This window comes from Lethenteron reissneri, chromosome 18, assembly GCF_015708825.2.
Source record: "Lethenteron reissneri isolate LAM-NWPU_2019-01 chromosome 18, ASM1570882v1, whole genome shotgun sequence".
NCBI lineage: Eukaryota > Metazoa > Chordata > Hyperoartia > Petromyzontiformes > Petromyzontidae > Lethenteron > Lethenteron reissneri.
This window is the reverse complement of record NC_083796.1, coordinates 15,385,099-15,409,199: the sequence shown is the minus strand read 5'-3', so window position 1 is coordinate 15,409,199 and position 24,101 is coordinate 15,385,099. Positions and strand designations below refer to the sequence as shown.

At 51.5% G+C, this 24,101-nt stretch overlaps 2 protein-coding genes across 2 annotated transcripts; one reads left to right on the top strand and one right to left on the bottom strand.

Annotated features, from left to right (window-relative positions):
* Positions 1 to 5,402: 5,402 nt before the first annotated feature.
* OAZ2 (ornithine decarboxylase antizyme 2) lies at positions 5,403 to 13,810 on the bottom strand. The gene is made up of 5 exons (XM_061553950.1): positions 13,569 to 13,810; positions 7,936 to 8,072; positions 6,876 to 7,048; positions 6,086 to 6,171; positions 5,403 to 5,977 (listed from the first exon to the last, which is right to left on the bottom strand). The coding sequence occupies exons 3-5, from the start codon at positions 7,028 to 7,030 to the stop codon at positions 5,844 to 5,846; spliced, it is 375 nt and encodes a 124-aa protein (XP_061409934.1). The 5' UTR covers positions 7,031 to 7,048; positions 7,936 to 8,072; positions 13,569 to 13,810; the 3' UTR covers positions 5,403 to 5,843.
* Positions 13,811 to 15,902: 2,092 nt separating this feature from the next.
* On the top strand, positions 15,903 to 23,260 carry DCTN6 (dynactin subunit 6). The gene is made up of 7 exons (XM_061553949.1): positions 15,903 to 16,078; positions 17,996 to 18,060; positions 19,216 to 19,321; positions 19,599 to 19,690; positions 20,576 to 20,623; positions 21,504 to 21,646; positions 22,456 to 23,260. Exons 1-7 carry the CDS (start codon positions 16,041 to 16,043, stop codon positions 22,546 to 22,548), a joined length of 585 nt encoding a protein of 194 aa, XP_061409933.1. The 5' UTR covers positions 15,903 to 16,040; the 3' UTR covers positions 22,549 to 23,260.
* The last annotated feature ends 841 nt before the right edge of the window (positions 23,261 to 24,101 follow it).

Here is a 24,101-nt window from a genome sequence, read left to right as displayed (position 1 = left end):
GCTTCACTGGAGGCAAAGGTGACCCCTGACCAAGATTTGAACTCTCAACGTTTCCATTGTGGTCTGGATGTTGTCCCACAGTGCCCTCTGGCTGGCTAACATGGCATCACTAAAAATGACAGTGGAAGTTTTGCGAGATAATACAAAGACTGAAATAATAATAGCGACTGCTATTCGTCCAGCAACAGCAAGCATCGCAAACCCACAGAGCTCATGAACAACAACAGCAGCAGCAGCAGCAGCAGAGCCTGTTGACATATGCCCTCATTCAGAGCGACATTGACTCAAAAGAACCTCAATACATTTTGCGGAAAGCCTGCTTTTACAAAACGTCCCTGTCACCTGTCCACCTCTTCCTGGCGCTTATTACCTTGGATCCCATTCAGGACATTCTTCACATAACCTCGCAAGCCCTCAAGTGTCAATATCATAGCACTGCCGAATGCAACCTTCCCTGTGGGGCCCTCATCACTCAGCTTTTCTACCGAGGCAGTGCTCAACTCTGTTAATGGTCAGCAGCTCGTGGTGTCAATTCCACAAACTCCTGGCAAGGGCCAGTCGTTTGTCAAACATTAACTCCGCAAAGTGGTCTTGAATTTTATCAGCCCAGATAGATGATGCGCTGAGACGGCCCTTGACTGGAATTTGAAATCGCAAATTTACGATTGTGAGTTCAGTCTTCTGACCACAGAGGGCAGTGAGGTCCCAGACGGGACGTGATCAAGCCCAACACGTCAAGTAATTGGTGTCCACCCAGGAGCGTAGTGGCGCCCCTGTTCAGCTGCTGGCTGCTGTTCTGCTCTGACACGCAGCGCAGGGACTGTGTGTGTCCTGCCTCTATCCCAGCGACATCTCTATGGTAACCGCGTTTTAAAAATACTCCCGGCTGCAACAAGACGACGTCTGGTGCAAATTGCCCAGAACCAGGAGAAAACAACAATGCCGTGGATTGTATTGCATGGCGTCATTGCGTATTTGTGCACACCGTGGTGACAGGGTGATTGATGCTAACCTCACGCGGTAAACAGGTTTTACACAGCCCAATTAACAATGTGGCACTGTTGTATCGAACCCACAAGAGCCCCATCGCATTATATATTTTGAGTATACAGCTTTTAATGGACAAATAACATTGCTTTGTGTGCATAGCATTATGGTGTGCGGCGCAGCGGTTCGTGTATGCATCCCCCACTCGCGGTTTGCTAAAGCAGAGAACATATTTCATTAAACAGCTCTCATCAAATATCAATGATCTGGCGAAATAAAACATGCTTGGGGTTTTTTTCCACTGACGGTGCACCCACCACCATTTGTGTGGTGGTGGTGGTGGTGGAAGTCTGTGCAGCCCAGCGGTGTTTCGTGTTCGTGGTCTCGAACGTTCGATAACGAGATGCGTTTCATCAGCGACCTCGAATTCGCTCTCGTGTGTGGCTGATGTCGGCCAGATTAGGGGTTAAGTCTTCACCATCGGTCTCCGTGGCAACCACAGGCTCATCACCCTCAGTCATAAGGATTTAGGGCCTGAATTTCTATCATAATTAGAGCGTTCCATTCACTGATGGGGTCCATCATCATCATTATTATCGGCCACCAATTATCTTGTGAATTTTAAACAACAATGTACGCGTCAAGGTGGGTAATTAATGTGTTGTCGGCTACATGTATACTGTATGGGACGTATCTTTACATTTGGTTTAAAAATACGTGTACTGTACATGTATAACGAGTTATTGAGCCCTCGTGATGGTCTGTAGATTGAATTGTCTTATTTCAAGAAGAGTATAACAGTCTGGAAACCAAGCTGTGACCGAGACTGGCATTTTCTGCAGTAAATTATAAACATGTGGCCGATTGCATAACAAACCATGAGGGTAAATTCCCCCTAGCTTGTTATTTATAGTAATACAATGGGGAAACAAACGTCTCTAAACGTTTTATACAACCAGCCACTGAATTGAAAAACATCAATTATATAATGCCATATCTCACAGCGTCACACATACACTGCTGGATGAATGCCTGGATGTCAACTTTTACACCAACATATACTTCCTTTCGGTTACATAAACCCGATTGCTTCTTTTATTGGAAGAAAGTTGGCAAGTCGATGGGGTCGGCAGCACCAGCGACTCCGCACCCCGGAATGACGGGGACTGGGTTGGCCTGTGCAGATAATGCGACAATTCAACAGGTCATGGGTGATCACACTCACAAGTGTTGCCCAAGCACATTCTGAGAGGATATCTGTGGAAGTTTTTGCGCGTTCACCACACGGAGTGGGTATGATCATCAGCGGCACTGTGGCCCAGAGCTGACAGGATTGACGTCAAGCCATGCTGGCTTTTTGAAAAATCTCAATCCACATTCTTCCGACTTAGGGATATTGTATGTATCTTGAACTACTTTCGCACCGTACGTAGCCAAGAGCTTCACGCACAGGCTTAGAGGGCCTCATTTGGAACTACAGTCCAACTGAGAGAACGTCAATTCTAATTGAATGGTGGGAAATTAAAAAAGACAAGCCACAGGAGTGCAATTGTGTCCATGCAACCCAACTAATGACCATATTGTGAACCACTGCGGTCTGTATTCATCCAATTGAGTAGCAGCAGCATCACTCCACCCCCAGCCTCTCCTGATGCCCTCTCGTCGTGGCTGGCAGACCTCAACACTCACTGGCATCGAGGCTCCTGAGAATATGGCGACAATATTAGAGAATGAGAGAGACAAGGGCCTGCACACGAACAATGTTGTCACCTTGAGCCATTGTTGTGAACGTGTGGGTTGGGAAATGTGCTCCACTAACACAACGCCGCGTATAGTACGTGGCGGGGTGGGGGTGTTCATTGTGAACAAGAGAGTCGTGTGGCTGCCACGGGAGATGGCCGCTGGCGGTGACTTCTTCTTCTAACCCCGAGAGAGACGACGACGTCGCTGCGTTCCTCATCATCAAGTTTCAAGTTCATTTATTTGGTATGGCCCTGTGAGCCATTCGGCTCTTGAATCGGGTGCAACCGCAACAAACAAAAACATGAACAAGAAAACATCAACAGCAGCAGCAGCCGCGCTCTGCGTCTGTGTCCCTCTCGGCCAGTCTCCCACGTGGTCTGCCCATCATCTTCGCCCGTTCACAGCCCACACAGCCCTTCGTTTGCCTGTCCCACGCGTGTCCACCCGCCTGTCTATCTGTCCACACGTCCATCTGTCCGTGTCATCTCGTCTCATGTTAACTTGTCTACCCATTCAATCGTCTCTCCCTTCAATTGTTTACTTTTTCACTCGTCAGTGCCCTGGTCTGTCCACCCGCCTGTCTATCTGTACACCCGCCTGTCTATCTGTACACCCGCCTGTCTATCCGTCTGTCTCTCTGTCCACCCGCCTGTCCGCTTGTCTATCTGTACACCCGCCTGTCCGCCTGTCTATTCGCCTGTTTATCCGTCTGTCTCTGTCCACCCGCCTGTCTATCTGTCCGTCCGCCTGTCCGCCCGCCTGTCTCTCCGCCTGTCCGCCCGTGTACCCCGCGTCTGTGGCTGCCCCCCCCCCCCCCCCGTTACCACGACCCCCTCCCCCAAGTCTCTCCGCCCGACAACAGCCGCGCGGCAGCGTGCCGAGCGCGCCGATTGGCTGGCGCGGTGGTGTGGCGCGATCCCATTGGCTGCCGCGTGCCGCGCGGGGGCGGGGCGCGGCTATTTATAACCCCGAGCGCCGCGGGGGAGGGGCAGCTACAGTAGAGACCCGCCCGGGACCCCTCTAGGTCCACTCGGCCTAGACGGAGTAATAACCATCGTACATTAAAAGCACGTGAACATCACACCGAATGTGCATTCAAGTTTATTGTATTCGTATGCGCACAACTGCCTGCGTTACTCAAATCCTGTTCTTATTTAGTCCAGGTCTCCCTTGCACGAAGATGCGTATGCTTCATCAATGTGGCACGTGACGAGTTACAGTATTCACACCGTCACCGAGACACACGTGGCCAGGCGCGACTGCCCACCCCACCACCCTCTCTTGTTTGATGGATGACCTTTGTAACGAGGTTAGAGTTGTGCCCTCAGGACTTGGTGTTGGTGTAATGAGGGGGGGGGGGTGCTTGGGGTGACGTCACGCGTGGCATTCGCGTTCTCTGAATGTGCCGTGGGATTTTCCACTCGGGCCCATTCTCCCCGCCAGAGCCCGTGACGAGGTGTTGCCGATTTGTCATCACAAAACCTCAAATAAAGCTTCAGTGACACCACAATCGTGCAATAACCATGTCGATCCACACTGCAGCAGTGTGTGCACATTCGGGTCTCCATTTAACTGCGGTAAATCCCACAGAACCGGAGTGACGTTGACCCGACATGTGACAAAGAGCTTTACAGCTCTGATTCCTCCAGCATATACATTTCACTTCTATAGGCAGGCCATTAAGAATTGGCAGTATTAACATTTGCTTATATCCACAATCAAACACCGCTGCTGACAATCCTTAATCAAAGCCAAATAATCGAGAACTGCAATAGGTAGTTATAAAAGCAAACTTATTCCTTTCTTGAGGCGGTGTGAATACAGTGTGACGGACTCGGCCTGCAGCACAGCACTCGTCCCCCAAGTCGGGATTCCCGCATGTTGCTGGCGACCCCCGGCATGTTGCTGGCGACCCCCGGCATGTTGCTGGCGACCCCCGGCATGTTGCTGGCGACCCCCGGCATGTTGCTGGCGACCCCCGGCATGTTGCTGGCGACCCCCGGCATGTTGCTGGCGACCCCCGGCATGTTGCTGGCGACCCCCGGCATGTTGCTGGCGACCCCCGGCATGTTGCTGGCGACCCCCGGCATGTTGCTGGCGACCCCCGGCATGTTGCTGGCGACCCCCGGCATGTTGCTGGCGACCCCCGGCATGTTGCTGGCGACCCCCGGCATGTTGCTGGCGACCCCCGGCATGTTGCTGGCGACCCCCGGCATGTTGCTGGCGACCCCCGGCATGTCGCTGGCGACCCCCGGCACGTCGCTGGAGACCCCCGGCACGTTGCTGGAGACCCCCGGCATGTCGCTGGAGACCCCCGGCATGTTGCTGGCGACCCCCGGCATGTTGCTGGCGACCCCGGCATGTTGCTGGAGACCCCCGGCATGTTGCTGGAGACCCCCGGCACGTTGCTGGAGACCCCCGGCACGTTGCTGGAGACCCCCGGCATGTCGCTGGAGACCCCCGGCATGTCGCTGGAGACCCCCGGCACGTTGCTGGAGACCCCCGGCACGTTGCTGGAGACCCCCGGCATGTTGCAGCAGCAGTGTGCTTGGTCACAGCCACCGGGGGGGTTAAAGCCCCTCCAGGTAGTCCCACATTTTGCAGGCTGGAAAATAACTTCGTGCACATTTCAGTTGAGGGGTCCACGTGAACATAATCACCTCCACAAGAGACCTTGTTATTCATCTTTATTGTCAAGATTTTTTTCCATATAAAGACAAATCACAGAAGAGATCAATATGCTGGGAATACAGGTTATAAATTTAAACAGAAACATTATCTAAAGATGAAAGCAAGTGTGTTGCTAAACAGATGTATTTAATTACCCAAAGCAGGCCATGTTTAATTATCCAGATGTTATCTATTGGTTTCATGCATTTACTAAATCAACACAAAGCAAGCCAATGTATCAGAAGTGGTGTTATAACAAACACTGCCCAACTAGCACAGCTGACCTTTTTAAAAAGGAAATAAATACAAAGCTATTTATGAACACAAGAGAAATTTAAAACACATTAAAGTCACAAATAGCACTGGTTAATGACAATTATGAAGCAAAACTAAAAGAGCGGAACTCCCGGAATTACTCATGGAATTTTTAAAGACGTCGAGCTTCATTCTTCATCAGAGGATGGGCAACGATCAATGGAGTATGCCATGAAGAGAACGTCAGGCCTGTTGGGGGCGATGGGATGGCCTGGTTTCACAGTCTCAAAGCCCAGATAGTTGAATATACGCATCATGGAGGCTGCAAGGGGAACACAACAAAGAACATTAATAACATCATAGCACAAAGACAGGACAACTCCAAGATACAAACATTGAAATCCCAAGTGAGCACGGGTCCATTAATTACCTCTATCTTCACGATTACGGTAGAAGCAGACGATGACGTGGTCCACAGAAAACTTTTCTTCAGCGTGTTCTAATAAAATTGAAAAGCTGCAGGGAGAGAAAAGTGAAACATCAAATTCACCTTCAGGAATTGTGGCAGACATGGCACAATGGGCTGTATTACCAAATAGTCCAACTACTGCCTCTTGGGAATTTGCGCAAGCTTTGTGTAACCTACCTGGAGAGGGTCTCATGAATCGGTCTGATTACACACCAGTCGGTTCTCATTTGTTCAAAATGCAATCTCAAGTTACAGAAGCAAATCATGTAACCGTACAAAGCGAGTGGACAGAAACACTGCATTATCTCGCACCACAATGTATTACAAGCTTTTTTGATGAAAGGCTTCGTTTTTTAATGATGCATCCATTCAAGGGTAAAATTAATACACTCATGATACATGCATAGTGTAATATAATTTGGAGACTATTTATGCAGATTCAATATGCCAATGTTGAATTTGGTTACAAAGTTAGAGGACAATACATGCATACATCATACATTTTGGAATTCAATTAAAACCTCAAATCGTAACAATTCAAAAAGCGAAAAGGGCAGATGGTGATGCATTTTGGCATTCCTAGTTATTTCATAACTGTTGAAATTGTATAATCCATCAGTGCCATCACTCCAAATTTTACTTTCGATGCAATAAATGTAAACTGTTGCAGTGTTCGTACAACGTTCTTGCTCCTGTGGGCACTGGCTTACGGCAGGGATGGCACATGCATGCACCCTCCGGTTCACCGTACCTCTCTTTGCTGCCCTCTGGCAGGCTGCCCTGTGGAATCTCCAAGAACAGGTTGTTGTTGCTGAGCACCGCGTCCCACTGCACGGTGCGACAGTCACCGACTTTTGTCTGGAAGTGCCAGACACTGGGCTTGCCGTTGGCGGGTGGATCCCGCATGACAATGAGCCGATCATCCTTGAGGACAGACAAACGGTGCCATCTGAGTATCTAATATGCATGGTCAACATTCAATATCGGTGCCAAGATATCGTCTAAAGGTGATCAGCACAGCTCCCGAGGCATGCGCAAGCAGGTGACTGGGCATGTCTGGCCATCAGCACTGAAGGCAAATGTGGTGGTGGTGCCAACACCAACCCTGCTAAAATGCCCACATTAAGCCCCTTCTCGTAAAGCTTTCATTTGCGGCCAGGTCGCTTCTGAAAAATAGCTATATGGCTCGGTGGGCCTGATGCAGTAAAATTTTAAGTTTTATCGTTTTTAACTTGGTGTGTAGTCAGGCTTAATAGGCGCTCCTCACATCGTTACCTCTTCAGCCTTTAAAGCCAAATAAAAAAATGGCGATTTGTTTACGCAGCACGACCTTTAAGGCAACCCAAAGATCCAACAGTCTTTGTGAATAGATATGCAAGCCATATGTATGTCGCCCTGTTCACCACAGCGGGAAGTGTTGTTAATGAGAAAAAAACCTAAACAGCAATCACCTCAAGGCTCTTAAACTCGCATGCTTAATCACAATGCCAATGCAGTGATATGCTGAGTGCTCATGGATGACTTAAGTATTTTTTCTCATAAATAGCCCACAGCGTGGGTACATATCCACAAAATGATTGTTCGTTGGGCCCAGTATTTCCCTTAAGGCAGGGAAAGAGAGTTCGTCTTTTGTATGGTTGATGTAGAAGCAGAGCAACAACAACAATTTTCACATTTAGGTGGTCAAGCCAGATAATCGCGTCAGGCGTAGTGGAGTGTATCGCTGTGATGTCTCCTTCAGGAAGAGTTAAACAGAGCGTTATCAATCGAAATGCACTGCGGCGGTGTGTTTATTCAAGGCCATTTCTTACAGTGTAAATAAGAGCTGAGAGATTGTGATCCCCTTCACCATCCCCCCGCCCATCCGGGATCTTCAAAGATGGGTGAGGAACATCAGGAGCACCACCGAGGCCCTGGACCCGGGTGGATACTAAACTGCGAGGACAGACTGCAAAGAGGAAACAGACATTTGTCACTTGAGCATTTGTGACGCACGTGAAAATACTTAGCACTGCGGCATTTTAAAATGTCAGCTTCCCTGAACCCACACCACTAATGCAGAGCAGCTTCCAAGCATAAGGCAGCTGCCATTTAATACTGCGTATGGTTTAAAGGCTTTAAGCATCTACCTACACGTAATGGCGTCCGTACAAACGCAACAATTAAACTACGTTACACATACATTTTATATTTATCCCATAACCTTTCCCTTGGTTGGATCACCCATACAGGCAGAGCTTTATTGTAAATAGCATCCACTCAATTCTTATAAAATGAACCACCATGCAGCAGCTGCCGCAAGAGCGGAAATGCTCAGCTTCCTCTCTGCCACACTGTACGACAACAAACGCGCCCATTTATCGTAAACACGTAGTACAGTGCAATTACCACAAACCACCGCGCAAAACAAAACCAAGCCAGGGAGTCTCTATCTTGAATTATTAAACATTGAGACGAGCTCACCATCACTACCAGGCGAGTGGGATGCACAAACGCAATTTATACTCGATTTGCAACCGTGAAGGAGCAGAGCATTGGGGTCGGGAGGAACGAAGAGAGGACTCGGGTACTCAATCATGCCCCAGCTTTGGGAATCTACCCTGCTGCCAACAACAATTGCGAGTGGAGAAATCAGAATTTCCACACTTTACCCCATCACCATGAAGCCCTCCCCAACAGAGTCACTGCCGTCTAGCCCATCTGGGGACCCAAGTAAACAATATGCTCAAATTGCGACGTTCCATCTTAAACGGACCGAATCTTTGCAATTCAAAACATGTTACAGTGACTCGCTGGTCACAGGCATGGGCGGTCTTGGCTCGTCCTCACAGGCAAGTGCCAGTGCGGGTTAATCCCACATTCCTGTACCCAAGGCCAGTCTTTTCTTCTGACAATCACCATTGACTTGCCACAAAATAAAACATTGGAAGCATTGTACAAATAACAGTTAAACACAAGCCACAATATTGCATGGACACAATTCTAATTGTGGTTCATGTACCTAGTAAAATAAAATTCCCAAGAAAAATTCACTTTTTAAATCAAACCATCAACATGAAATGTGACGAAAATGTGCTCCGAGTTCGAGAGCAAGTGATTTTGCACTTGCCGTCGTTAAAATAAAAAAAAGTTGAACGGATTGCAAGGGTTTCAGTCAAACGTCAGGGAAATTTATTTTAAACAAGGCCCATCCTGAAGCTCGTCACTGCAAGACTGGAATGGCAGCAATATCGCAGCATTTACCTTCCACCGACAGCCAGGTACAACAAGGCTTAGGGCAGCAGGGAAGGCATCGGTTAGGCAGTCGTGTTGGACAGCAGTGGGCGAGAATTATTGGAACGGATCCTAAGAGAACTTGAGGAAAATCGGTGCAATGTCAAGGTTCTCAAGCTGGTCCATGACTGCAAGTTTAATCTCACCCATACCGTGTTTAATAACAAAGCGCACTGCAGGTCGAACACTTCTCATTCGCACCGCTGCACTTCGGAATTCCATCCAACATATTTCCCCCAAGTTCCTATGTTGCTTCATAAACAGCTGTCAACTGTTACCTATTAAAACGTCGATGGTGCTGTTTAAGTGTACGAGGACGGAGGTGATTGTAATTGGCCGCCTGAGGTGTTTAGGCCTCGAGGGCTTTCCTAACAGCAGCTGAAGACATTAAACCACAGCGCCATCCCTGGGGCAGTGGGAGCCACGAGCAGCATCGTCACCGCGTCCAGTGGGAGCCCAAAGGGCCTCTCCCTCCCCACTCTCCCCCACGCGTACGCCAGGCAAGAGATTACATCACCGCCAAGTGGCCCCACACACACACACACAGATAAGACGCCCCACACACACACACAGATAAGACGCCCCACACACACACACATAGACCGCTTCAAAGTTACGCGAGCAAGGCCTTTCACCGTGCGCCATTATCCCGAGGAACGCCATTCTCCCTTGCCAACTGGATTCTCGTTACGCATGGAGACCAAGGTCACGGAGTCTCAGAAATGCGCCCCTCCTAACAAACCACGGCCTGGCTGCAGCCTGCGCAAGTGCCAGTCTCGAGGGCCGGGAGTGTTCATTCCGGCACGAAGAGACTGGCCCGAGCCATGTGAACGAGGAATGTCCAACTCCTGGCCTAGGAGCAAGACGGATGAGCGTTGCCTCGAACGCCTGTCTGGTCAGGCGGGAGCTGCGTGTCGAGACGGGGTGCAGGGCCATGGAGTCGTCACTGTGGAGGCGCGTGTTGGCATCAGGGCAGAGAGAATCCCGACGACGGGATCACGATTCTAGCCATTGGCAGATTCTCACGTGGAGACTCGAGATAAGATACTCACAGCCCCACATGTGCAGCTTTATTGCGCTAAGGGATGATACACCCTCTGTGTTGAAATCGCGTTCATGACCTAGTTGGGACCTTTATTAGATATAGCAACATGAACAGTTTAAACACTACTGGTAGTGTAGATGTGTTAAATTAAATGCCTTTAATAACGTATAACCCAGGTCGCACTTGTAAAAGGCAATGATGTTCATGGGCTCAAGGTGTTCATAAGTTGTTTTGTGGTTGTTGTTGTTTGACTTGCATCCCACTGGGATTTTTGGTGTATGGTGCTTTTTCTGCAATAGTTTGCTGTCTTTTCTTGGATTTTCTGTTTGCACAGTCACTCCAAGATGTTTTTTGTTCATGTTTTTGTTTTTTGTGGTTGCACCCGATTCAAGAGCCGAATGGCTCACAGGGCTATACCTAATACATGAACTTGAATAATCTCCTGGTTTTATTCCGGATAGCCACTGTGGTGCGCAGATAAACCTACAAGTCGCCCAAGCACGATGCCCCGTGGGAATCGTTGGCGCGACTCACGCCGGATCGATTCTCCGTTAAATAACCGGCTGACGTCACCGCAAATGCCGCATGGCGCGACGTCACAGCGTAGTAGTGTGACGTCAGCGCGCACGGAGAGTGGCGGCACGGGGGGCTGGAGGATGGAGCCAGAGTTCTAGAAGCGTCGCTAGCGGCGACCAACTCCAGCCACCCGTGCCCCTCCCCTGGGTGCCCCTCCCCCCCATGCCACCGCTGCCCCTCCCCCCCCCGTGCCACCGCTGCCCCTCCCCCCCCGTGCCACCGCTGCCCCTCCCCCTCCGTGCCACCGCTGCCCCTCCCCCCCCGTGCCACCGCTGCCCCTCCCCCCCCGTGCCACCGCTGCCCCTCCCCCCCGTGCCACCGCTGCCCCTCCCCCCCCGTGCCACCGCGGCCCCTCCCCCCCCGTGCCACCGCTGCCCCTCCCCCCCCGTGCCACCGCTGCCCCTCCCCCCCCGTGCCACCGCTGCCCCTCCCCCCCCGTGCCACCGCTGCCCCTCCCCCCCCGTGCCACCGCTGCCCCTCCCCCCCCGTGCCACCGCTGCCCCTCCCCCCCCGTGCCACCGCTGCCCCTCCCCCCCCGTGCCACCGCTGCCCCTCCCCCCCCGTGCCACCGCTGCCCCTCCCCCCCCGTGCCACCGCTGCCCCTCCCCCCCCGTGCCACCGCTGCCCCTCCCCCCCCGTGCCACCGCTGCCCCTCCCCCCCCGTGCCACCGCTGCCCTCCCCCCCCGTGCCACCGCTGCCCCTCCCCCCCCGTGCCACCGCTGCCCCTCCCCCCCCGTGCCACCGCTGCCCCTCCCCCCCCGTGCCACCGCTGCCCCTCCCCCCCCGTGCCACCGCTGCCCCTCCCCCCGTGCCACCGCTGCCCCCCCCCGTGCCACCGCTGCCCCTCCCCCCGTGCCACCGCTGCCCCTCCCCCCCCCGTGCCACCGCTGCCCCTCCCCCCCCCGTGCCACCGCTGCCCCCCCCCCCCCGTGCCACCGCTGCCCCTCCCCCCCCCGTGCCACCGCTGCCCCTCCCCCCCCCGTGCCACCGCTGCCCCTCCCCCCGTGCCACCGCTGCCCCTCCCCCCCGTGCCACCGCTGCCCCTCCCCCCCGTGCCACCGCTGCCCCTCTCCCCGTGCCCAGCAGGTTCACCACAGCCGTCAAATGTCAACAACTCGACGCGTCAAAACAGCAGCAGCGTCAAGGTCACGCGGACGACGTCAACAACTGAAACAGCCGCGGTGCAGCCTGGGCCCCCCCCGGCCCCCCCGCAGCATCCCTGCCGACGAGTCGCGGATGACGAGGAACCGATGGAGGCTCCGCCAGCATGGGACTCGGCATGCTGCAGCCTCGCGGCGTAATGGGAGCTAAACCTCTCCCCGGATTAAGGAGGCTAACAGAAGAGTTATTATTTGCCGTGCCATCGTAGGGGGGGGGGGTGCTATATTGTTTTCAAATGTAGCAACTGCTCCCCGCAACACCGCCGCCACAAAGTCCCCTCCTCGTTCCTAATTACGTCACGGGGGCCTTCAACGCCCCCCCCCCCCCCGTGTGTGACGGTCAACGTACCGCATGAAATAGCCAGGGCGGCCTGCCGGATTCGAACGCAACTGTTTGTAACAATGGGAGAATGCGCTCGAGCCTGGCCACGTCACGGCCCCCTTCGTCTCCCGGCTCCTCCGCCCCGAGCCCGCGGGAGGAGGCATCGCGCCCCCCCCACCCGCCCGCCATTGTCCTCCTCTCTCAAGCAGCAGCAGGAGGCGTCAAGCCGGAGGGGGGGCAGCAGCAGCAGGAGGCGTCAAGCCGGAGGGGGGGCAGCAGCAGCAGGAGGCGTCCTCGTGAATAGTATTGACGGCGGCCTCGCTCGCTTCCTCGTCGCGCTGCGAGGAGCGAGCGAGCCGGGAGGGCCCCTCGAGGCGTCTTCCTCCCTCGCCACTCGAGACGCGGCCATTGTTCACCGACAGCCAAACCCCCTCGTGCCCACCACCACCAGGTGGTGGTGGTGGGCACCGCTCACGGCGAGACAACAACAACACCACCACCACGAGGAACAACACCAACACCACCACCACGAGGAGCAGCAACAACACCACCACCACGAGCAGCAACAATACCACCACCACGAGGCGGCCACTCGGCACGCCAGGAGGCCCATCTAGGCGATTTAAACCCTCCCCCCCTCATCTCTCACTTCGTGTGCCGAGGGGTGGCGACACCGCGGGGGGCTACTCGAGAGGCGTAGGAGCCCCACGAGAAGCGAGGAGGTGACGATGGGGGGGGGGGGGGCGCCTCGCAAGGCGGATCGTGGAGGCCGCTACCGCACGGGGAGGAGCGGTGGCGCAGTGCTCGTCGCCCTGCGCCATGAACCACCACGACCACGACCACCGTCAAGATGCCGAGTGACGTCCCAAACGGGTATGGGGACCCCTTCGTCACCAATCCGCACCGACGAGTCGGGTGACGTATGGCCAAGCCGCCTCGACTACGGACATCGCAGTCCATTGCCTTCACCCGCACGTGTATTGGCTAAGGGTAGTTTACTGCGAGTTACTTGAGAGAGCCGTGGTGTGCACGAGGTGTAGTGGAGCAGCAGGAAGAGGAGTTCTCACCTCCGATCTATGGTGAGTCCTGGCATCGTACGACTCCCGGATTTTTCTCTGGCGAAACAGTGGCTGTTCAGTATGCGCTCAACGGAGCTCTTAATCATCCGGCTCCCCGGCTTCCCCGAAGGCCGCTTTCGATTCGCTGTGTGAGTGGCGGTCCCGGCAGGAGAGAGGGAGGAGAGACGAGGAGGAGGCGGCGACGGAGACGCGTGACGACTTGCGGGGCGACTCGAATGGGACCAGCGGGGGCGCTGCGCCCCCTTATATAGGCGACGCCTGACGTCACGCAGCTCCATCGCGAATCGATTCCGTCGATTCCCCGCCGCACGTGAAATCGTGAGCGCCGGGCGAATCGATAATTCAGAAATTGAAAACACGACCGTCATCGGCCATGGTCACTCCACTGCTGGATGAAGGCCTCCCCACCCGGCCCCCCGCCGCCTCTCACGACCCTACGGTGCGATGAGCCACCCGGCACCTGCGCTGAGCTCATCGCTCCGTCTCCGCGAGGGCACCGACTCGCCCAGATGGGTAGCAGCCTCCTGCTGCTGCTGCTGCTGCTATTAGTGCATCACACACTGCCTGCACCAACACTGAACCCTCTCACACGAGCAGTTAGTCGCAGCGTGAGTGCACAGTGCTGCAGCATAGACTGCAGTGCCACACAATGGCCAGAGCACATAGGATGCGCTCCCCATCTCAGCATCAGACCTCGGGAGCTCGCTAGATAGTGCGTGCTGTAGGGATGGGTGACCTCGTGCATAACAGGTGTTATAGGCTGCGTTGTGGAGCAACAGAGGGCCCCAACAGCCACTGTCAGCACTGTACTGTTGCTATGGCAGACCAGGTGAAGTATGGTCACACAACAACCCACACGACCGAGGTCAGTGGACTATGAATAATTGTCGGAGTCTAATAACCACTGGGGACGAGCAAAGAGAATCGCGCCCAGAGGCGGATGCTGAACGAGGCTGGGGGTCTGGACCAGGCTGGGGGTCTGGACCAGGCTGGGGGTCTGGACCAGGCTGGGGGTCTGGACCAGGCTGTGGGTCTGGACCAGGCTGTGGGTCTGGACCAGGCTGCGGGTCTGGACCAGGCTGGGGGTCTGGACCAGGCTGTGGGTCTGAACAAGGCTGTGGGTCTGGACCAGGCTGCGGGTCTGGACCAGGCTGGGGGTCTGGACCAGGCTGGGGGTCTGGACCAGGCTGGGGGTCTGGACCAGGCTGCGGGTCTGGACCAGGCTGGGGGTCTGGACCAGGCTGGGGGTCTGGACCAGGCTGTGGGTCTGGACCAGGCTGTGGGTCTGGACCAGGCTGGGGGTCTGGACCAGGCTGGGGGTCTGGACCAGGCTGGGGGTCTGGACCAGGCTGTGGGTCTGGACCAGGCTGGGGGTCTGGACCAGGCTGGGGGTCTGGACCAGGCTGTGGGTCTGGACCAGGCTGGGGGTCTGGACCAGGCTGGGGGTCTGGACCAGGCTGTGGGTCTGGACCAGGCTGGGGGTCTGGACCAGGCTGGGGGTCTGGACCAGGCTGGGGGTCTGGACCAGGCTGTGGGTCTGGACCAGGCTGCGGGTCTGGACCAGGCTGGGGGTTTGGGGATTTTCCACTCCGCGCCGTCGCGCCCCGGGCCCTGCCTGGTGGTGGTGGGGGGGGGCTGTGAATCATCGACACCACCGCTGGTCCCACGCGGCGGATCTCGTGCCCGCCTTTGTCTCTCCGCAGCTGCCTGAGGCGGTGTCCCGTGCCGATGATGAGTCCCGGTGACGGTGAAACCCGCCCGCGGCTGCGTCTGTGTCACTGCCAAGTTGGGTGCTCCGACGTCTGCGCGGCAACATGACCACGCAGTTCTTCTTGAGCTGGTGGTCTGGATAATGCTGATGAGAGATTGTGGTGCAGCAATGTTGCTGCACCCATCTGTGTGGCGTGCACTCCACGGCGCTCAGTCCCCATGGCCCTGTCATCAAAAGCCGCCCCACCGATATCGTGGTTCCCACATCCATCAGCCGAGTGCCACCCTAAATAACAACTGTGTAAGCAGATAACAAAACATACCTTCCATAGAGAAACACGCACGCGTTACCATCTCTCCCTTCACACGCAACACGCGGTGGTATAAGTCTACACGTGGCAGCATCCACACAGCCCTTTGGGAGCAAATGTTTCACCAGCAGGAGGTTTAACACGAGACCACAGTGCCGGGCTCGCGGGATCAGTGTGGAAGAGTAGACCAAGTACCCCCGACAAGTCTTAATAGCGGAGGGTTCATCCGGCCAGCGGTGTGGCGAGCTCGCACTTGCAGGGCTGCGCCTGCACCCTGCCCAGCAGCCCCCCCCCCCCCCCGTAGCACCCCCCCCCCCCCCACTGCGTTCGCTGCGCGCACGAAACGTCGCGCCGAAATCTGTAACCGGTTCCTGAGCATCGATCCCGAAACCGGTTACCGGTTCAGCGGCTGTGACATCGAGGCGCGTCACGGGGCGACATGGCGGACCTGGCGTCTAAGCAGCTGCTGCCCAAGAGGTGAGAGAGAGAGACAGAGTGTGACAGAGTGAGTGGTGAGCTGAGAGACTTGAGTGAGTGAGTGTGGTGAGTGAGTGAGTGTGGTGAGTGAGTGAGTGTGGTGAGTGAGTGAGTGTGGTGAGGTGAGTGAGGTGATGGAGATGGAGGAGGGAGCGCCCCGAGGCGGCGTCTCCGCCGCGCGGGCCCCGCTAGGCCCAGGCCTGGAGGCCTCCAGGCCTGGGCCTCGCGGGGGCCTCTCGCGCAGTCGCCACAAAGACAAAGCTCCCCCGCGTAGCCTTAGCGCTCTGTTAGGGGCAAGTGCTGTTAGCGAGCAGCAGCTGTGAAGGCCGGCGCGACACACGAGGCGGTGGGTGGCCAACACCACGCCCGGCCGCCTTTGTCTCCCTAGTGGCGATGTTTACACCGCACCGGGTACTCATTTGAGGCTGAGTCTACCTAGGGGAGGCCCAGGTACCAGCTTAGATCAGTGTCACTGATGTTGTTGGCCGTGAGCAGGAATCGAACTCTGTACCACAGCCATTGTACCAACAACAACAACATCATCATCATCAACAACAACACAGGGGCACGGCTGTGTTTGTAACCGCAGTTGACTGGCGTGGCACCCGAATTCATCCACGTGACGGGTGGTGGTGGTGGGTCTCACCACGTGGCGGGTGGTGGTGGTGGGTCTCACGACAACAACAACCTGGATGGAGCATTACGCGGCCGGACCAAACACACACAAATCAAGTCCAGTGTGAATGAAGCTTCCCTGAACTGATGGTCTTCGTTGTGGGGCATTTTAATCTGCGTCTCGGTGAAGGCGAGTTGAGGCCGCCCCCCATTCGTGTTGTCAACAAGCAGAGGGAGTCGCAGGTGACCAGCCCCGAGTTGCTGGCAACTTCGCCTCGCTCTTCGTTACTCATTACTCATTGTCTTACAACAGCCGCATTGAAGACGCTTACGCTGCCCGCTGTGATTCCGTGTGTACAGTCATTACAGTCTTGTACACGGCACTTTGTGCGTTTTACACGTTTATAGATTTATACTCTTGCAGTTTTTAAATTTTTATGGAACAGACTTTAGACTTGTGGGTCTTTACGCATCACACACTCGTGCTAATGCAAGTTAGAGCAGGCAAGTGCAAAGCCACTCACACACGTTTTTAAGACGATTCGTGTCCAGCTCCCCAATGCAGACCCGTGGGCTGTGGATTAGACACAAACGTTAATCTCATTCCCTTCTCCCTCTCACCTCGCCTCTCTGCCACTTCTACAACAAGACTCGTGTATCACGCGCCTCGTTCGCCATTCTGCCTTCTCTAAGAATGTAATTTAAACCGAAGAATATCAATACACATTTTAAATGAACCTCTAAATGAAAGGCTACCTGAAAAACAAACGTTAAATTCGACTTCTGTATATTCTTGCGTATGACAGCAATATGTTATGGAGCTAAATGCCAATGTCAGGGTCTGCTAGCCACTAGGAGAGGGCCTCGGGGGAGAGAGTCGAGCTGAAGTGTTGCTAATCCTACGTTGGAGTGCAGACAGTCGTTTTACTATATGGGACATAGTGAAACAATAATTATTCACAAAATAATGTCGTGTCTAAAACGAGACCGTGAATGAGAAAATGCAACTGCACGTTCTGCTTCACCTCTGGCTTCATAGTGATTAGCTAGGCCACTCACAGCCCTGGCACATGACCCTTAACATGGTACATGACCCCTAACATCCATGGTACATGACCCCTAACATCCATGGTACATGACCCTTACATCCATATCACACCATCTGCCTGAGCAGTGAAACCCAGTCTCGAAGTGCAGGTGAAATAAAATCTGCAATGTAAAACTGAAATGGCCTCCAGTTGTAGTGTTCAGTGCTTCAGCCCTGGTGGCACTATTCTGTGTGTGGCACGTTTATCTCTGCAGCGTGAAGATCGCGCCAGGTGCTGTTGTCTGTGTGGAAAGCGAGATCCGAGGACAGGTCACCATCGGTAACTGCATGCCCTTCACAATAATTTCGCGTGTTTCATTCGCAACACCATTAAAAAAAAAGATCATTTTCGTGGCTGTGGCTGGGTGGAAACACTTTGTAGGAAAACAAACAGAATCTAATTTATTTTATCAGAACGAAACTGGTGCAAACAAAACAAGCTTGCACACATGTCCAACATATGGAGTCTGCTGATATTAATCAGATTTCCAAAACACTTTAAGTTTATCAAACAGTGACTCAGTCTGGAACTTGCATTTGATTTCATATGGTTTGGACATGTAACTAAGACTTCATCATTAAATATTTTTGGTTAATGCTCAGTTCTTATTGTTTTATTTTGGCAGAGATGTTTGAGTTGTTAGTGAGGATTTGGCTTGACTAATCCATGGAGCAAACAAAAACTCCCGATGAAGGATATCGTTAAAATATAATTTACGTTTACTGGACTCCAATTATTATTGTTTTCAATTAAATACAATCTTTTTTTGTCACGTAAGTGAAATACCTTCCTGCTGTCTGTGTGGAGTGTCGTCTCCTATCGCTGCCGGGCTGTGCCTCTGGTATCGTGCCACCCTGACGTGGACAAAGAGCACTCGGCACACTTAGAAGGTGTCAGATGTAGAAGCAAATTTACTTAATTTGTCAGTAGTGTGTGGGTAAGCCTTCACATTCTAGACACGTTTACACATTTCCATAAATCTACAGTGTTCCGCATTAGTTATACACAAGCATGAAGCCACGCGGCGAACTGAATTAAGTCTGCATCAATTAGTCTCAAGCATTTCCATAGAGTACAGCCATTCTTCATATGTGAATGCACACCAAACGATGTTTACGTGAGCATGTTCAGGAGCTCCACTCCGCTCACGTCATCAAGGCCACATCTGTTACTTGGTCTTCAGCGTTTTGCAAACTGGTGCTTCACAGCCTACAGTGTTCAATGCTTGCCGCGTCTACGCTCACCTATATGCACTCACGAATGCTCACAAACACCATGGAACGCCCATGAGCACCTAAACCTTGCATCACATTCATCTCCGCTAAAAAATTATTTGTACATTTAGAAAGATACCTTTCAGAATCCTATGTTCTGGTGTTATTGATTATCTGGCAGGTGGGTGTGTACTGAAGAGATGTTGAATCTATTTTTCAGGAACAAGGACAGTTATCCATCCCAAGGCCAGGATTATAGCTGATGCGGGCCCAATAATAATTGGGGAGAACAACCTGATCGAAGAACAAGTGGTGATCATCAACCGGTGAGGCTTCATTCGGCCGAGATAAGCTTTGGGAATTCTGTGCAATGGAGGGGATGCGGGTCCTATTACGATCAATCGGTTGCATCGCTATAGACACGTTTACACCATTGTTGCACTGTGAAGTCATTTAAGATGCATGTGGTTGCACGCTGTCACATCAAATTGAGCCAGATTCAAATTTTTGTAGCCGTGATGATAATCTAACATTCATTCAACTGCTCTGGCTGTACTTTGTATGATGATGGTGATGAGGTTTCTTCTTGCCGTCTCCCTCTAGGTTGCCAGACAAGAATCCGTTGTCAGAGAAAAATGAAATGGAACCAGTGACGATGGTGATCGGAACCAACAATGTGTTTGAAGTTGGCTGTCGTATCCTTTGCTTAAAAGCATTGAACATTAAATCCACTCGGGCATATCATCATCATCAGTCCCTTTACCCGTTGGGGTCGTGAGGGAGCCAGTTGACTCCACCTCTCGCAATGCCAACTGCGCAACGACTGCCGCTCGTATTCCTCTCCAAGATCGTTCTGCTGCCAACCCATATTTTAGTGTTTAAACTTTTTTATTAAAATTCCTTTGCATAAATGGTAATTTTATAACTTAATCCTATTATTTGCAGGGGCAAGGAAACCACACTCCTTTCTGATATCGCCACACCTTATGAATTTGCAAATAAAATAAGCCAGGGGTGAAAACACACATGCTGAGAAGACAACATTTTCGTTGTGTGCTCGAGAGGAGTTCCCATACCAGCACGTGTGCAGTGTGTCACGTCAGACCCTGGAGCACTGTATCTCTGTGGACGTGAGTCTTCTGGAGTGATACAGGAGAGCCCCTATCCACTCATTCTCCTACCTGCACAGCCAGGCGCTCTAGTCGAAGTGTCGGGCAGCTGAATTTACATTTCTCAATTTGGTTTATGTGCTAAATGAGGTTCGAGTGGAAACCAGAAATGGTATGTGTGATGACGTGGAGACTGCTGTCGTGGTTAAGAGAGAGGTGTCCCCATCGGACGGTGTCCCAACGTCCAGATCCTCGAGCCTTCCAGCCTCTCTACCTATACACACTAATGCGTGTGTAGGAGCAGACTCACTGACACCAATATTTTTTGAAGGCTAGTTGGCTGAAACATCGAGACATTTATTTTCACTGATTAAAAGTAAAGAAATCCTGTTATCTTTACATTGCTATGCATGTTTGAGAATCCTTTGTTATTGTCTCTGTGTTGTAGCTACCTTTAACTTTGTTATTCAGAAAGCGAAGCATTGAAAATTGGAGACTATAATACTATCGAATCAAAAGGTACTGGGACATTTGGACATTTTTGTACGGGTTTAAAAAAAATCTTTAACTCTTTTTTAGGAGGTTGAATGCAGAAAAAGCCTTAAATATGTTGTCTATACTTGGCTTGTCTTAATCCAGCTCTAAAGAACATCCTCCACACTTGCAACAGGCTTATGCCTCAGTGGGATAAAGGTGTCTTTTGAAGGGATCCTAGAAGTAGTTTTGTGATACATGTGATGTTACAATAATTCCATATATTAATTTCTTCACACGTTATAATATAGTGTGCATTTACATTGCATCTCAATGCAGCTTCATCTCACGATGCTGCGCAGAAGTTGGTCAGTGTCATGACAGACATGATGCCAATAGCACGGTAGCAGTATAGATTGATTATATAATTATTTTCTCACAATTTTCCAGTGGTGACACTGGTGTAATGTTACCACCAAATACATTGCCATTCAGCCTGTGCCAGTGTAGCCCCTGGAAGATGGCATCACAGCGCTGCTCCTGGAGTCCCTTCTATCAGCCACTCATCCACATTGGGAGGCAAACCTTTTCATATGTAACACATTACATGTTAGTTGCATGTCATTCAAATCAAAAGTTTAATCCTCAGAGCTGGACTATGCTAAATGAGGTGACAAACCAATTCCCTAAGGGTTGTATTGTTGGTGGTAACACTGAGAAGATCAACTCGCTACTCTTGGGAACGCAGCTTAATCACGGGTGGCTGAAGTCTGGATTTGAATCCTGCAGCTCAGCGGTGCCGGCTAATGCTCTGAGCCACACGATCACCTCGATGATAATCCAGGTATAATTTAAAAACCTGAGCACTGCTCTCATTCATTGCAGCCTAACCTCGATGCAGCTCAAAAGTGCGTTTGTTTTCCAGCCATGGTCGGGAGGAGCACAGTGCTGAGCAGCGGCTGTGTGGTCGGCGCCTGCTGTAAGGTCAACACGGACGAAGTGATCCCCGAGAACACGGTGGTCTTCGGCGAGCGCTGCTCGCGCAGAACCCAGTCCGAGAAACCACAGGTGCCGCACCTTACCCTGCCGGGGAGGGGGGGGGTCATGAGTGGAAGGGTCAAGGTGTCACCACACTTCACCATTGGCTTCTGCCCGATCCCACAGTTGGTGAAAAGTCTGCTGTTAATTTCCCACTATCTCGAGATCCTCCCCTTGGACACTGACCTCTGGGTCTCACTCCAGTGCTCATCTCTATAGCCAGCTCTGCTTTAGAATCAGAATCTTTCTAGTGGAGGAATCCGATGAGCTATGAAGCTCTTTTTCACAGATGTCCAGCATATGTGTTCCTCCCATCACAACCTCCTTTTCCATGTGTCATTTTCTTGCTACATTCGATTTTTATTGTCCAAGCTGTTTACCCTTTTCTGCCATAAAACTAGCATATTTGGCATACACCTTTTTTAAAGACTAGAAGATATATTTTTCTCTTATTTGTAAACAGTCATTACACGTGCCTCAATCATTGATATTTGAACGTCTTCCTGTTGGTGGCACTGCAGAGAGTAAATGGGTTGAATGAGATGAATTTATTTTCTACCTTGTCTGAAACGGCAAACTATAACAACATTTGTAAAACATTCAACCAGAATTAAAAATGTTCAGCGTTATTGACATTAAATGAAACTTAATATAACTTAAAATCAAACTTATTTTGTTTGTAATTCTGGCAGTTTAATTTTTTTGTAGGTTTTACTTTCTGTATAAGGTAATAACCAAAACTTGAAATCTCCAACCTGCATGCTGGTGACAGCAGCATCATTGGGCACAAGTGCATTCCTACCAAACTCATGACCCAACTCTGTGGGATTCTTTTTCAGTCTCAGTCCCTGCAGCTGGATTTTCTCATGAAGATTCTTCCTAATTACCACCACCTCAAGAAGCCAAAAGCAGCGACACCAGCAAAGGCGTGAGACTTGGATAATTCCGTGTTCAAACGTGAAGATTTGCTTGTGGAACTGCTGCTACTGCTGCTGTCGATAAACATTTCTACACCGGTGAATTACCACAAATGAGAGCAGAGCATTCCTTTGCCGACGTGTGCGGTGTTGTGTCAGGAGCAGCACGGTTCCTTGATCACGTGTCATTCCCTGCGCTTAATGTCGTTTCAAATACTAACTGCTGGTGATTTTTATTTGTCTACGTTTTATAACTCGACAGCATCGCTTCTTAGGGCTCTTGTGAATTCATCTGTCAAATTAAAGTTCTAGCTTAGTTAACGAAGCAAATAAAATTGACGTCCAGTAATATGCTTTGTTGACCTTGCTCATCAAAGCAGCACTCACGTTACCAGTTTTGCCGTTGTTTTGTATTTTTTATTTCCATGCTTCCTATCCATTAAAATTAAGCGCTTGTTGAAATAGAATATTGCAGTCACAGTTACAAAATCAGACAAGATGATGGCAGTTTTGCATGACTCATATGCTGGTTTGTTGATATGACAAACATGAACTCCACCATTGCTATATGGCAATTGGGTACCTTAGTTGAAATGAAGGTTACAATGCCTTATTTATAATTTTCTTGCCGAGGGTTATCCCCAGTTTGATTATTTTCTAAAGTATGTAGGCAGTAATGGAAGCAGTTATTGTAATTCTGCATGAATAAAAGAATCCGTCTCATGTGCATTTCTGAATTCCTTGTTTTGAATGTCAGTCAAGTGAGTAACTTAAGGAAAAGAAAATGCAAGTACACAAGTATTTCAAGACGAGACCTGGGAGTCTCGCACACACTCACTCCGACTCGGTTTAGTTCCTCGTCACGATGCATTTCCCTTCTGACACTTGTGAATCGCAATCGAGTCGTTGCATGTAATTATTACAATTTGGACCAAGACGCCGCTACACAATGGCTTAACTCAGTTCGAATTACGTCAGGAGATCTTTAACGTCCAGATTGTGCACCCGCAGTAATAACCGGGATGGCCTGACGGATTTGCACTGTGAACCTTTGCAACAAATGGCGAGCTCACTGCCACTGGGAGATTCGCATCCTACATCTGAGCTGTGCTTGGAGTTACTCCTGCGCATGGCTTGGCAACTTGGGTGATGTGTACAATGCTTCAATGGCAAGGTGTTGTCATAAGGTGTGTCACGCGGCGCATTGCAGACGTGGGGATTGGTTTGAACGCAATGGGTAACAGCAGCCTAGTTACAATAACACGCGATGTTTTGCATAGTAATTGTTTTGGAACAACATCGCATGTAATACACGAATTAATTATCTTTCATTTTAATAGGTGTGAATCACTTGTTTTTTTTTTAGCGAGTGGAGACCTGGGCGAGTATGAATGTGATGTGTAAACACGCCTATATACTACTCGTGTTTGTTTGCAACACAAGATGCCAGTCAGCTGAATGTGTTTTTAATGGTATAGTATTCGTCTGGTCTAGGTTAAACGTAATGCTGATTGACATTTATGGGATTGGGGATAACATTACATGTGTGGTTTCCCGCTGATATTGTG